General features: G+C 37.9%; 1 protein-coding gene across 2 annotated transcripts in view; it reads right to left on the reverse strand.

The window, feature by feature from the left end:
* The window catches only part of LOC126425113 (zinc finger protein 501-like), a 203760-nt gene that overhangs the window by 155161 nt on the left and 32572 nt on the right, over window positions 1–16027 (reverse strand). For both annotated transcript variants that reach the window (XM_050088043.1, XM_050088042.1), the window contains exon 2: window positions 12231–12293. In XM_050088043.1, the coding sequence (XP_049944000.1) occupies window positions 12231–12290 (60 nt within the window). In that variant the 5' untranslated portion in view covers window positions 12291–12293. The remainder of the gene's footprint in view (window positions 1–12230; window positions 12294–16027) is intronic.

A 16027-nucleotide genomic window follows, 5' to 3' on the forward strand; every position in this document is an offset into this window, starting at 1 on the left:
CTGGGGAGTGTGGTGGCCATGCGAGTGGCCCTTCATTGCCAATCCATTGAACTGGGAAGTGATTATCAAGGAAACCTAGAACTTCTGCTAGGAAATGGGTGGTGCACAGTTTGCTGGTAATAAAAAATTCCATGTCAGCCATCTTAATCGATAATAAGCTGTGCCATTGTGGATCAGTATGGTTTCAAGTATAAATGTTCACTGAGTACTCACCCAAGACATACTTCACATTTATTTTTGTTGACTGCAGGTACAGCTCTCCCAGATTTCTTTGAGATAATCATAAAGACACGGGCGACCTGCTGCTTTATCATGTCGCAGTGAACTACCCATCTCAATAAAGTTCTTATGCCAAGAGCAAATTGTAAGCTTGCTTGGAGGTTCTTTACCATATTTGGTGTGAAATTTACACCATATAGTTGTTGCAGAATTAATTTCATGAACCCAAGACACACAACAAGCATGCTCCACACTGGTGAAAGTAGCCATCTTAACTGGGCACTACACTGGTGCTCCTGGTGGCAGAATGGGGTACTGATGCACTATGTGGATCAAACTTGAGGTTGCTTGCTACAAAACGATGCATCTATCGATTCTGTAAGTTATCTCAATAAAATTCTATATCATTCCAAAGTTGTAAAGTCCTTTTCAACTCCCCATGTATATTAATGAATTTTGATTTTTATTCTTACATAAGTCTATTAGTAGGCATATACGTCAATGCTTGAGTCTGTCAGTATGTGTTAGCTTAATTGTCAACTTCTGTCACTAGCTGTCACAGTCAGCCACCAACCTGCTAACATCTCTACACTGCTATCAATCAAAATAAACAAAATGTACAATTATTTTGTGAGTGAGTACTTGATTAGCCCACTACAAGTACTGTTATTCTGTGTAGTCAAAAACACTGATTGGGCAGTGACTAATTGCTGTGACTATGTAACCAAAGCCAAATTCAAGCTGTTTTAGAGAGAAAGAATTTAACTGTGACAGTGTACAGTGACAATGTGCCACTAGCTTGAGTCATTTGTAGTGTAGGTGTAGACATATGGTATGCTGATTACCTAAATTCAAAAATGGTTCAAATGGCTCTGAGCACTATAGGACTTAACATTTTAGGTCATCAGTCCCCTAGAACTTAGAACTACTTAAACCTAACTAACCTAAGCACATCACACACATCCATGCCCGAGGCAGGATTCAAACCTGCGACCATAGCGATCGCGCGGTTCCAGACTGTAGCGCCTAGAACTGCTCGGCCACACCAGCCGGCTTACCTAAATTATTGATTGCAATTATCACTACTTCAATGATGTCAATAAATGTAAAAAATTTGTAACTTAAGTCAAACACTGTTGTATTGATCATTTAACAGACTTATATCTAAATCAAATAACAGCAGGAAGACAGACACTGAAGAGAAGCAGAGCAACTACCAACATAAAATCTAGGGCAGTAACATTACAGGTTTGCCTTTTTATTTCGTCTAATATGGAGTTGACTGTGGAGGCAGTGCAGTCATTGGCAAATGCAACCTGTTCCACTATGTTTATTTCCTTTTGCATGTTTTATAGATTCGTGGGTACTTTATTTGTCCTACGTAGCACTGATCTATATGCTCTTGTTTATGAATATTTGGGTGTCATGTAGCTTCAGGGATTGTGGTGTTTGTTATTGTATTTTTTCTATAAATTTTGAATGGGAATGTTTGTTGTGTCTTGTGACATTTAGGTCAAGTTAACTGCTGCTATTGTCTTGTTAATGTTTTGACTTTTGAAGCAATTTCAAGTCTAAACAATATCTTTGGCATCCCCTTTTATTAGCAGCAGAGTGCCTTCAACATATGTGCTATAAAATTCAATTTTCTTTGTGCAGGCTTCTTGGCTATTAAACAGTTTTCATTCCAAATAATTTATGCATGTGTCAGCTAAGGTATAACATATAAATGATCTCACTGCTAACCCATCTGGCTGGTTATAGATGTCATTAAATGTAAAGTAGTTGTAACTTAAGGTTAGCTGGAAGAGTTCTATGAATTCCACAATAATTTTCTGAATATGTTGTGCAAAATATAAATATAACAAAAATCAGGCCTGGGAGCAGAACAAGCTATTTTATTAACAAATTTATTGTTCTTACAGTCCCATATTTTCACTAATCATTTTAATGGATAAAATCATGTTACTAGAGCCAAGCCAGGCAACAAAAGCTATTTACAAGTATAAAAATCTCACTACTCACACATAGTTGCTCACATGAGATTGAACAAACATTGTCAACTGTTAGGTCTAATTTTGAATTACATAAAAGTGAAAATACGTTCAAGCAGTAGCATAACAATTCTTGTAAAGCACAAAGCAGAAAAATTGTTGACGAAAACAAAAAAAGGCACTTACACAAGAAAGACAACTTACTAAGCAGACAGGTGCTCAGCATGTAGACAGAAGCAGCAAACATTATGGAACCTACCATATGTGACATTAAGTGCCAGCACATCCAAGACAAAATTCACAAGGAGTAATTGAACATTTGCAATACGCATGACAAGAAACTGCAGACTTTGAAAATCATTCAAAATAACAATTCTAACCTTGGCTTGCAAAACACACACACACACACACACACACACACACACACACACACACACATCTTACAGAAGAGTGGTAAACAACACATACATAAAATCTGACCAAAGGAGAAAGAGTCTACTCCACTAAGAACTAATGTACAACATAAAGTCCAACCTCAACCACCATACACTAAAGCAGGTCTTAGTTGCAACTAAAAATACAGCTCACAGTGCATAATTCAATTCAAATATAAAAGCAGCATTATGTCACAAAGTCAGCAAGCTTCCTGAAAAGAAATTAAGAAAGGAAAGTTTAGATCTAAATATACCATTAATGATACAAAAACCTTAAAATCTGCAATAAACTGAAAAGCAATCAATCCATAATTAAGAAGGCATACAAAGACAATACACTAGTTACAGTGGACAAAAGGGAGTACAAAGACAAAACACATGAATTCTTTGACATCAGTAACATTCACAGCTCATTAGAAAGAGCCAAGAAACCATTTTGAAGTAAAATTATTATTAAATCACACACATTTCTTCTTAACAGAAACTGAAAAGAAATGAGAACACAGCAAAAAATGCACAAAGAAGCATATTCAACAAGATCAGTAGTCAACTCTATAAATATCCCAAAATACAAACTGTCACAGAAACTGAATAAAATACTGATGAAAAATTATGCATATGAAATAATATATTTCATTAAAAAGTTCAATACTAGCTAAATAACTAAAAGCCACAAAACTCCCTCAAGATGCTCTGTTTTTATCACTCGACACTTCCAGCCTTTACTCAAGTATACCTATACAAAAGGCTGTAGCAATAATCCTAAAGAACCTTTTGAAACATAAGGAACTTGCATACATACAGACTGTTGATTTCATCGAATTCTCCAGTTAACTCTAAGTTACAACTATTTAGCATTTAATGACAACATCGATAAGCAGCCAAATGGCTTCAGTCAGAAGGGTACTATTTTGAAGGAGATGCATCACAGTAGCATGTAAGTACCACCATTGTACAATTACAAGCCCATTCTTAAAACTTTCCAGTCACACCTCGTGTAAAAATGGTATGTTTTTGGGGGTGTCCAGATACTTTTGATCACATAGTGTATATTATCTTCAAAATTTTATGTGGTTTTGTTGGGAATTTTTTCATTAGGTTTTATTCCTTCACCTTTCTTGATAAAACAATTGCTGTTTATTTTTGGTTTTATTTCTTTTGTTGTTGAGTTACTTCCGAATTGTTAACAAATGGTATTCCTTACTGGCTCTTGTTTGGTGGTAATTGCATCACAGACAGAACTTGTAAGCTGTGCTGTGGCCATCTCCGTAAGAAAAACATTTTGTAATTGAAGCCACACTACAAAGAACAAACTGAGAATAAGGCATACACCACAAAAAATATTTGAAGAGTTCTAGATCTGTGAACTCAGGAAATCCAGCCTGTATTTGAAGGAGTGCTTTTGTATTTTATTTGACTAAGCTTCAACAACTTTATAATTAATGGACAGAAGTTGACAATTACACCAGTCTGAATTTTTCAATATATGCATGGTTTCAGCCAGTAGAGGACTTAAGCCTGAATTTACTCTAATTATTTTCTGTTTGCAAGAATGTAGATGCTTTTTTTTATCAGTTAGATCAGAAAAATTTAAATCTTTCAGAAATGCAACTCAAAATGAAAGGAATATCTTGTTAGCCAACATTTCATAAATTATCTGAACATTAAGAGCATGGATCCGCAAAATGCTGTTAGCATTGTAGGAAACCAAGTTCAATGGATGCAGTCTATAGTGAAATAATATTAAATATCATATTTTCTTCAACAGTAATGAGTATATTCACACAATCAAAAATATTCTAGCAGTTGAGTAGTAACTAAATTATCTATTTAAAAGAGCTCCAGCTTGTTGAAAATAGGAAATATTCTCTTAATAATCCAACATACTATGCGGCAGCTCTTTTAAAATATAAAAAGAATATAGGAAGTACCTCCCTATAATAACAAAAGCTTTCTACTTTTAATTCCAGTTGGTAATTTGATCAATAGAAATGATTAATCATCGCAGTGTACCAAGGGAATGAAAATGTTATCTTGGCTACATCCCTAAAAATTCAACCCAATGATGGGAATTTTCAAACCACAGTGTCTGAATGAATGAGTTTTTCTTTCACAGTGTTCAGTCTCATTGTATTCTATACAGTTTTTCTTCAGAAATGCTTCATTCATTCACATCTCTTCTCTGTTGTGTGTGCATAATGACAGTTTCCCATCTTCACTTTTCCTCTGCTAGTTTCTGCAGAGTAATAAAACTTTCTTACCCACAAACACAGGTGGTAATTGATTATACAATGAAACTGTCAGTTCAGTGTTATTTTATGGTGCACATAAATTCTACATAGTAAAGAAGGGAGCATATTTAAGAGCAGATTCTCCAAATAGTATTTTTACTGAGACAAGTTTCAGTTGTGAACAGAATCTGCTGTTACCTCACACAAATCTGGGTGCAGCAAAAGGGTACACACAAGACCTGCCCAACATTTTGTTTTTATCCGGTCTGTAGAAGAGAAGAGAAGACTAAGCTACAGAACAATCGATGTGGGAACATAATTTACAATCAAAAAATTGAAAGCAATTATGCACAGTGCTTGGTAATATCTTGCAGAAGAAATAGGAAACATACAGCAATCTCTCTCTCTCTCTCTCTCTCTCTCTCTCTCTCTCTCTCTCTCTCTCTCTCTCTCTCTCTCCTATGAAGAATAATTACTGAAACACAATTATTGAAAGCAGTTGCCTAAGCTGATGGAGCTGGAGATGGGATAGGGAAGGGTGCAAGGAGGGGGTAGAGGGAGCGACTGATGTCTTTGGACAGATGATTCTGCAGTTGCACAGAAAGATGAAAAGAGTGCAGAGGGTAGAGCAGAAAAAAACATAAGAAGAGGGGAAAAAAGGGGGAGGAGGAGGGGTGCAGGAGAGAATGGTCAAGATAAGGAAGGAAAGAGAGAGATGGGAGAGGGATTAAAATGGGAGGACGAGGGAGAAAGGAATGGGGAGAGGGGAGAGGTATGGAGGGAGGGAAAGAGAGAGAGAGAGAGAGAGAGAGAGAGAGAGAGAGAGAGTTTGCTCTATGTTTCCTGGAGTGTAGGGGAGGAAAAGTGCTAGGAGAAGGCACAATTTGGATGGAGGAGAAGTCGTGTGAACAGACAAGAGAAGGAAAAAGGTAATGGGAGGTAGTGGGAATAGATTAGCAGAGGCTAACAATAGGGGGACTGCGAGAGTGCGGGATATATTGGAGAGATAATTGCCATCTGTGTAGTTCAGAGAAACTAGTGCTGGAGGAGAGTATTCAAATGGAACATGTAGCAAAGCAGCTGTTGTAAATAATTTGTGTTGTGATGTACAGCATGTTCAGGAAACAGATGGCCAAGTTTGTGGTTCACCACAGTTTGGCAGTGGCCATTCAGATGAGAAGACAGTTGGTTACTTGTCATGCCCACATGGAATGTGGTACAGCATTTGCAGCATAGCTCATATATAACAAGGCTGCTTTCATTTGTGGCCCTGTCTTTTATTGGGTAGGACTGGACTGTGGTAGAAGGTGGTGGGTGGGTTTATGGGACAGGTCTTACATCCAGACCAACCAGAAGGGAATGACACATGGGGTGCAGTATTAGAAGTAGTATTGGAATATGGATGGGCAAGGGTATTCTGTAGATTGGGTGGATGGGGGAACACTACTTTCACAGATATGAGTAGGATTTTGAATGGGGCATCCATTGTCTGAGGGCATGACGAGAGGTAGTTGAAGTCCTGACAGAGAATATGGCTGAGCTTTTCAAGATGAGGATGATTAGAGGAGTGCTGGCCAGTGGCTGGTTAATAGGTTTACTGGTGTCAGAGAAGCAGGTGGAAGGGGAAATATGTTTATAAAAGAGCTGAATATGATAATGTCTGTCAGTGGTAGGTTTATCAGTATATTTTAACATCTCCTGCTTTCCATTGCTGATTCAGCATCTGTGGATGCAGGGCTGTAAAGAGGAGACTTTTTGACATGGAACAGGTGACAGCTGTCAAAGTGCAGGTATTGTTGGTGGTTGGTGCACTTGATATAGTCAGATACATTTATGGAGCGACCTGAGAGGTGGAGATACTCCCATCATACATCCTCTTTCCAAAATCTTTTGTGGCACATAGGATCCCACCTAATAGGCTTATTAATACTGTCTCCTCAGGCTGTCACCCATCCTACAGCAAGAACCTCCACCTTATCCAATACTGTCAGTTCTTCAATATCACCAATCTCGTCCTTTATAAGCATACAGTCCAAGCTCAGGTCACACTTGGGACAGCCTCTATTCCTTTCGCAAAATCTTTTTACTCTGTGAACACAAATTCCTGAATGCCATTGCTGCAACAGAAAGCTTGCCCTTTAACAAAATGAGCATCATTCTCAGCATCATCTGAGGAAATATCCCAGCTACTCCTGACTTATAGCCTAACACCCTCACCTTTTGCCCCATACCTAATTTCAGCCATGCTGGACTTGTAAAGGACCTCCTTTCCTTCACTTATTATCTCCAGTGCAGACATTTCTTCACCACAAACACCAGCGACAACAGTCAACCAAAACACCCCAGAGAACTTTGTTTAAAACAGTTCCAACCTCACTCCAACTGTGATCCTCCACCCCTTCCACCCTGCCATTCTCTGGTTACCTTTCTGGAATTCCTCACTTTTAACCTAGCCTCACCTTCCTTTCCTAAATTCCTCCCCAGTGAGTCCAACACCACTCCTACAGAACACACTGCTACCCTTAATCTGATAAACAATCCAGACTTTATCGTCCTTCCTGCACACAAAGGTTCCACCCACAGTAGTCTTGAATCAGAGTGACTAATTGGCTGAGGGTCTCCACCAATTTTCCAACACCTCTGCACCCAAATCTTATAAATGTGATCCCATCCCAGAAGTCCAAAATGACTTCAAGCAGCTTCTCAAGGCCTTAGCTCCATCCCAAAACCTGAATTCATCTCCCTCCTCACACCAGTAACTACCCCGCACTCACACCTTTTCCCTATTCCCCAAACTTCACAAACCCAACCCTATAGGTCTTTGTTCTGATCATCCCATTGTGACTGGGTACACTGCACCCACAGAATGAACATCTGCCATTGTTGACCAACACCTACAAACTAATGTCTGTAACCTGCCAAGCTACATTCAAGACACTACTCACTTCCTTCACCACCTCCTGTCCCATTACCACTGGACTCCTCATCTGTCACTGTAGTGCAACATTCCTGCGCACTGACATCACCTATGCCCATGGCCTTTTGGCCATGGAACACTACCTTTCTCAACATTCCCCTCATAACAAACCCACCACCTCTTTCCTAAACCACCTAGCCAATCATATCCTGACCCACAATTATTTCACTTTCTAAGGCCAAATCTACAAACAAATCTCTCATACTGTCACTTATGCTCAAATGACACCAGCTGACACCACTTATTTAGGAGCCATCTGGAGGTATACTTCCTATCCAGTCAATACCCAAGACCCTTTGTCTGGTTCAGATTCACTCATGACATTTTCATGATCTAATCTTACACCAAGAATGACAACATTTGTTCTTTCCTCCATAATTTAAACATCTATTCTGGATTTCACTTCACCTGGTCTTTCTCATCTCACTGAGCCACCTTCCTAGGTGTCGATCTCCACCTCTCATCTGGCTCCATAAATACGTCTATCCATATCAAGCACACCAACCACCGACAGTTACTTCACTTTGACAGTTGTCACCTAGTTCATTTCAAAAAGTCACTCTTTACAGACTCACCAATCATGGATGCCACATCTGTAGTGGACAGCAGGTGCTGTTGAAATATACCAATAAACTTAACAGAGCCTTTACTGACAGATTATATCATGTCCAGCTCATCCGTAAACAAATCTCCCATGCTATTCCCTCCTCTGGCTCCAGTAAACCTGTTTACCAGCCACTGACTTGCACTCCTCTGATCATTTAGTACTAATGTTGTCTTGAAGAGCTCAATCACATCATCCACTAGGGCTTCATTTACCGCCTGCCGTGCCCTGAGATTAGGGATTTACTGCTCAAAATCCTACCCAAATGCCCCAAAGTAGAGTTCCGCTGTCCACCAAAGCTACAGAATATCCTTGTTTGTCCCTATTTCAAGCTTTGAAGTTGACCTAGGTGCAAGATCTTTCCCATATACCCACCTCCAACCACAGTCAAGTCCCAAGCATTTCTTACCCAACAATAGATAAGGCCACATGTGAAAGCAGCCACATTATACCTCAGCTATGGTGCAGTTACTGTACAGAATTCCATATGGGCATTACAAGAAACCAACTGACTATTTGCATGAAAGGCCACCACCAAACTGTGGCAAACCACAAAGAGAGAGAGAGAGAGAGAGAGAGAGAAGTATTCAGTACATTAACAGGGATGAAAATTTAAGTGTGGTGGAGACTGTAATATAATGGCACAAGAAGGAAGAACTATAGGAGAACCCAGATTTGGAGAAAAGAACAAAACAGGGGTGAGTGTATACTACAAAGGGATCTTTCCAATATGAATTTTTCTATTAAGTATATATATCTTGTGTCTGGCTAACTTTCTTCTAGTCACAGTTCCTCTAAATGACCCTGTCCAGTGCTAAAATTTGAAAACCCTCCTGGAGATATCATACTACTGCCTCTTTACTTAGTTTACTGAAGATATTAATCTTCCTATATTCAGTTATAACCGTTTCAATGTGGATGTCCTCAAAGCAGTTAGTTATATTTGTTGTCATTAGTTTCATATAACACATTTCTGTCATAAGTGTGTTTCTGAACTATCTATTGTGGGTAGTTTTCAGAGACAGTACTTGGTATTATTTCACAGGATGTCTCCTCACACCAAACAAATAAAAAACTGTAATTATCTCAATCAGTTGTTGGTTGATTAAAGTTTCCTCTAATGATAACAGTATGATTGGGGAAGATATGCACTAGCTATCTGAGGTATTCTCAAAATTTGTTGTTTACATCTCGTTTACAGTAGGCTCCAATTCTACATTTATTTCTAGCATTGATACTGCATCTTGCCAAAATGATGTCACACGCAGTTTCATTTTCTATCCCAGTGAATTTCACTTTCTTGTCTACATGCAGTTTATGAGTAGGCCTACCCTAAGTCCTTAAACCTACAGAGCAAGTCTAGGAAGTCACAGCCTAGTTTGTCAGAGTATCTGGTTCAAGCCTTCCACTTGTAATGGGACACCCTCCTTGTAACATTACCATTCTTTAATAGAACTAGGCGATACCAAAAATATTTTTGAATCTTGTGTAGGTGTAACAGCTGTTTAATTAAATGAATTTCATTTGATTTTGTGTAACATGTATTATATTTCATGATAAAATGTATAAAAAGAAATTAATTTGTTATAATCAATATGTACTAACTCTGTATGAATGTTTAAAATTACTCTTATTTTAGAAATATTTGGAATTACGAAATATCTGGTACACTTAAAATTCCTATTATTATTTACACTATCTGATGTTAACTATTACATTTATTTCTGGGTTCATTTACAAAATAATGATATAACTTGGTGAAGATTCTTCTTTTGTCAAGAAACTTTGTGAACTCTTTCGTTTTGTAAACTCTTTGGAATATTGTTAGTACCGCAGAATGAGTTAGAGTGGTGGGCATGCCTCTGATGGAATTGGATGTGTTTTTGTGTTTGGCAATAACAATGTAAATTTCTGTTTTAAAGTGGAGACTGCAAAGTCAGAGTGATATAGAAGAATGTGACATAATAAAAAACGAGTGTAAACAGAAATTATGCAACAAGCATACTTAAAATTTATCTAGTCATCTGGAACTCACAAAGTTAAAAAATTTCAGCCTGAAGAATCTATCCCTAGACATGATGAACTGCAGCCAACAATGAGGAAATGAAGATAAGTAAAAAAGTTATTTGTACATCTTACACCTCTCGATGCTTTTGAAAGGAATCAATTTCTATGAAAAGACTGCACATTTACTGCTGATGTGTGGGAGTGTAAGATTAAACATTCAATTTAGAATCATGGGGCATCAATTAGTTGTAGGGACAATGCCTCACTGAAATTCCATGAGCAAAGCTGGTCCTATCGATCTTCTCTGTCACTTGCTGCAGTGATGTAAGTACGACCTCGAAGCCCTTATGATAAGCAAAACAGAGCTATTCTTTCTTCTTTATTGATAAAAAGAGTTATGTTTATTTTTTGTTTTTGTTTTTGAGGTACACCCCAAATGTTGACAAATAAAATAATAGCTTATAATACAAGATGTACAACTTTACTTCTGCTGTTTTTTCCCCAACATTTGAGGCTTTAATGAAAAAAATTGGTTACACATATATCATTCAAAGTATTTTCCATCACTGGCCACTACTTTCTCCCTCTTTTGGGCAGTGTATGAATCTCACATCGAAAAAATCGTTCATCTTTTGAAGCGATCCACGAATCGATCCAATTTGTGACTTCTTCATGAGATCAAAAGTATTGGTCAGCCAGGCCATGCGCCATTGATCTAAACAGGTGATAATCAGAGAGAGCAATGTCTGAAGAATACAGCAGTTGGGGTAGGACTTCCCATTTTAATGTTTCCAAGTTTGTTTTGACCTCTTTTGAAATGTGGGGTTGAGTGTTGTCGTGCTGCAAAATCACTTTATTGTACCTCTCGCTGTATTGCAGCTGTTTGTCTTTTAATGCTCTGCTCAAACACATTAATTGCATTTTATAACAAGCACCTGTGACTGTTTCACTTGGTTTTAACACCTCATAGTACACAATGCCAAGCTGGTTCCACCAAATGCAGAGCATCATCTTGGAGCCATGAATATTCAGTTTTGCCGTTGACATGGAAGCATGGCCGGGACATCCCCATGATTTTTTGCACTTAGGGTTATTGTAATGAACCCATTTTCCATCCCCAGTCACAATACAATGCAGATATCCCTTCCGTTTTTGCCTCTGAAGCAACTGTTCACAAACACACAAATGCCGCCCAACATCTCTTGGTTTCAGTTCACACGGGACCCAAGTTCCTCCTTTCTGAATTATGCCCATAGCCTTGAGACATTTTGAAATGGCTTGCTGTGTCACTCCCACTAATTGTGCCAATTCTTCTTGAGTTTGACGTGAATATTCACTCAGCAATGTCTCCAATTCTGCAGCTTCGAAAACATTCTCTCTTCCACCACTATGGCAGTCTACGACGTTAAAATCACTGTTCTTGAAGAGTTGAAACCACTCACAAATTGTTCTTTCACTAATAGTTTCCTTACCATACGTACTTGAGAGCATTCAATGAGTCTCAGCTGATGTTTTCTTCATATTGAAACAAAACAGTAACACTGCCTGCAAATGACGAGACTTAGGCTCGTAAACTGATATTTTCAATCAAGAAGAACTTTATGATGCACATACAAATCAACTAATATCTGAAAGAGGTTATGTTAACTGAGGTCCAAGCTAACTGCCTGATGTCTGCAATCTGTTTCTTTCGATCACTACTTACCGTTGTCACCACCTATGGGCAAACGGCGGAAGCAAATTTGTACACCTTATAATATTACTTACTGGCTCTCGTTTGATCATAATTCCATCACAGATGGGACTTGCATGTTGTTCCAGGGCCATATCCTGTAAGAAAAATGTAATTGAAGACAAACTACAGAGAACAAGCTGAGAATAAAGCATACACTACAAAAAAGTACATACAAAGTCCTACATCTGTGGACTGAGAAATGCTAGCCTGTGTTTGAAGGAGTCATTTTTTACCCCCTTAGTGGTTTAATTTTCAAAAATGCTGAAACACACATTTTTTTTGTGACTGAGAAACTAAGTACCAGTTTTCATAGTTCTATCTTTGAAATTTCCTTAAAAGTGGCATACTTTCATAAAGCCTTTCATCCCTTATTTCACCCCCCTACGAGTGGAATTTTGGATAATCCCTTCTTAAATGATCCTAACCAATAGTATAAGATCCACATACTCTCCAAACTTCAAGTTTCTATCATTTCCTTTAAGAAGAGGGCAGTTAAATGCAAATCTCTGTATATATAAAAGGCAATGTCACGAGTGACTGACTCATTATCGCTCAGTCCAAACTGCTAAGGATAGAAACTGGAAATGTAGAGAATGTGCAGGTTTTATGCTGTAGGCATACGTTAAGAAGGGATTTTTCGAAATTCCAACCCTAAGGGGGTGAAATATGGACTGGAGGTTTCCTGGTTTTGGTCAGAATTAAAGAAATACATGTTCCAGCATTTTGGGAAATTTAACCCTATGAGGATGAAATAGTGGGTGAAAGCTTCTTTTGAAAATACATCACTATTAAAGAACTACTAAAGTACTTTTAAAGCTACATCTATGAACACTGGTATTTGACTTCCCAATTACAAATAAAAAGATATGTTTTTTAGTGTTTTCGGAACTTGAACCGCAAAAGGGGTGAAATAGGGGATGAGGTTTTTTATGAAAATATTTTGTTACGAAAGCCTCTTTAAAGCTAAATTTATGAAAATTTAAATTTGCCTTCCCAGTTAGAAACAAAAAATAAGTGTTTCACTGTTTTTGGAAATTCAGCTGCTATGGGAGTGAAATGGGGGATGAAAGTTTTTATGGAAATATTTCACTGTGCTAGTAGTTTTGAAGTTAAATGTAAGAAAATTTGTAAATAAAACATACACATGCCACTCATTTTGAAAATTCAACCCATAAGGGGGAAATAGGGGGTGAAATGTTTAATGAAAAATTCAACCCCTAAGGGGGTGACACAGGGCCAGACTGATTAACTGACTCATCACCCAGCCCAAACTACTAACAATAGAAATTTGAAGTCTGGAGAGTGTGTGGATCTTATACTAATGGCATCATTTAAGAAGGGATTGTCTGAAATCCCACTCCTAAGGGGCAGGAATGGGGGATGAAAGGCTTTTTGAAAGTATGTCACTTTAAGGAAATTTCAGAGACAGAACTATGAAAACTGCTGTTTGGTTTCTCAGTCAGAAAATAAAAAAATATATGTTTCAACATTTATGGAAATTAAGCCACTGAGTGGGTAAAACAACAGGTGAAAGTTTTTTTTGAAAATAAATAACTACTACAGAACTACTAAAGAATTTTAAGGCTACATTTACAACAACTGGTATTTGACTTCTCAGTTAGTAACTTAAAAAAAGTGTGTTTCAGTGTTTTTAGAAATTCAACCCCCAAGGGAGTGAAATAGGGGACGAAAAATGTTTTAAGAAAAAATCTCGTTACATTAAGAAACTTTTAAAGCAAAATTTGTGAAAATTAGTATTTTACTTCTCAATTAGATACAAAGATCTATTTGTTAGGGGACGAAATTTGCTATGGAAACAGTTCCACAAGAATGCAAAAGGCATGATTAACAAAAACTTTGGACTCCAGCTACCAGAATCACTTTCTGGTCAGACGTATGTTTAGACAAGATCATGCTTATATGACCTTAATCAGTGCAAAAAGCTTAGAAGGTGTTGCAATTTTGGAAAAAGATGATAATTCAATAAAAATAATAAAACAAAAACAATCTCTGTAGGCCATACAGTCTATGCCAGCGAAGCAGTGGGTGTTAAGGTAGTATTTCATAAATTTAAATCAAAATGAAAGGAATATGAGGTGTGTACAATTCACACAAACTGATGGTGTTAGGTTTGAATATCGTAAAATGGCCGCCCTTGAAAAACATGACGACAAGGCTAAGAAATTTGCAAGGCTTCAGCATTATGACATAACAGATGAATTTAAGTTTTTTGGTAATAAATATGCCTCTGTAATTATTAATAAGGTGGTAACATATGTTTATAGAATTAATGTTAGGATTGAGTGACTAACTTTGGATGATAAAGCGAATAAGAAGATATTCAAAGATCAGGGAGCACTAGAGAAAGTCCGTCTAGCTTGTAGTAATAAAATGGGTGCATTTGATCTTAATCCGAAGCGTTCTACAGGTGTTCCATGGTGTATATATACTAGGAAGAATAGATTTAAGTTTGTAACATATTCTAAACCTGAAACTAGTGCAGATATATCTAAAGTTAAATCATGGACAGATCTAGAGAAAGAATGTAAAGTTAAGAATCGCCTTTTTCAAGGTACTAATCCATTTTATATTGGACTTCAAATAGCTGGAGATGAACCTGACAAGTCAGACAATGTTCAAAGTGAAGTTAAATATGTAACCTGTGTAGTAAGAAATAGAGTGTATATGATACTAAAATGTAGACTTTCACGGCCGGAAATATCATGTCCATTATAATTATCCGGGCTGTTATACCGTGGTCGGTTGACGAATCGACACAGAATTCGTCAACCGACCACGGCATAACAGCCCGGATAATTATAATAGAGTGTATATGACATTTTGTAAGAGGAAAGGTAATGTTACTTTCTGAATAAAGGTTATTGTTTACAGCTAATGTCTGCGTTGGAGTTTTTTTATGCCAACTGGGACCATATCCGAAATTATCCGGACGACCTACGTCTGGCATTCCTTGTTCCCAACAATCAACAGAGCATTGATGAATTAGCTATAACATTCTATGGCAACAGGATTAATTATTCAGCAGCTGTTATTGTTTTAGAAGAATTGTGGTATTATAAGCCTAATTTGGACTATTTAATTCGTCAATTTAGGGACGCATACAGAGAATATGTATTCATGCCAAATGGTATAAGATGTGCTAATAGGTATTTTGATTTTAGGCAAGGTCATTATAGGCCATTGTGGTACAATTATTAGAACCTCAATAAATTAGCCTCGCAAGTCATACCTCAGACGCACAGCCGAAGGCCATCCTAGAAAATGGCCTCACAGGTAGTGAGGTCTCCTGATCAGGGTAGAAATAAATATAGGCTTGTATACAAGTTATCAAAAGAGAAGTTGCATTGGCATTGTAAATGTTCATATGAATTTTGTTTACATCTCAGGTGGCAATTGTTGCGACATTTGTATTATTTGTTGGATATTGCAGGATGGCGTACGACTTGCGTTCCGCTGTGGGATTCAGAAGAGCAGACTATGAAAGCCTTACCAATAATCATCAACAAACCCAAAGTGATGAACACAACACAGTTAATTCTGCACCGCAGCATGGGACAAGTGAAGACTCTACACCGTCTGGAACATGTCCAAGCCGGTCAGGCACATCCTGGCTTGCACGCGGCCTTGGGGATGTTGCGCAAGACCTAAATCGTGGAATCGTGCCACTAGTAATACTAGGTGGCAACGATTGACTTTCTAATGGGGCTCCCACAGGGTTTTCACTCGCAGCAGATGCCCCTGCAGTTCCGAGTACCTGTGGTCTAGGGGTAGCGTCTTTGATTCATAATCAAAACGTCTTCGATCCCGG

The sequence above is a fragment of the Schistocerca serialis genome, chromosome 10 (genome assembly GCF_023864345.2).
Source record: "Schistocerca serialis cubense isolate TAMUIC-IGC-003099 chromosome 10, iqSchSeri2.2, whole genome shotgun sequence".
In the NCBI taxonomy this organism is placed as follows: domain Eukaryota; kingdom Metazoa; phylum Arthropoda; class Insecta; order Orthoptera; family Acrididae; genus Schistocerca; species Schistocerca serialis.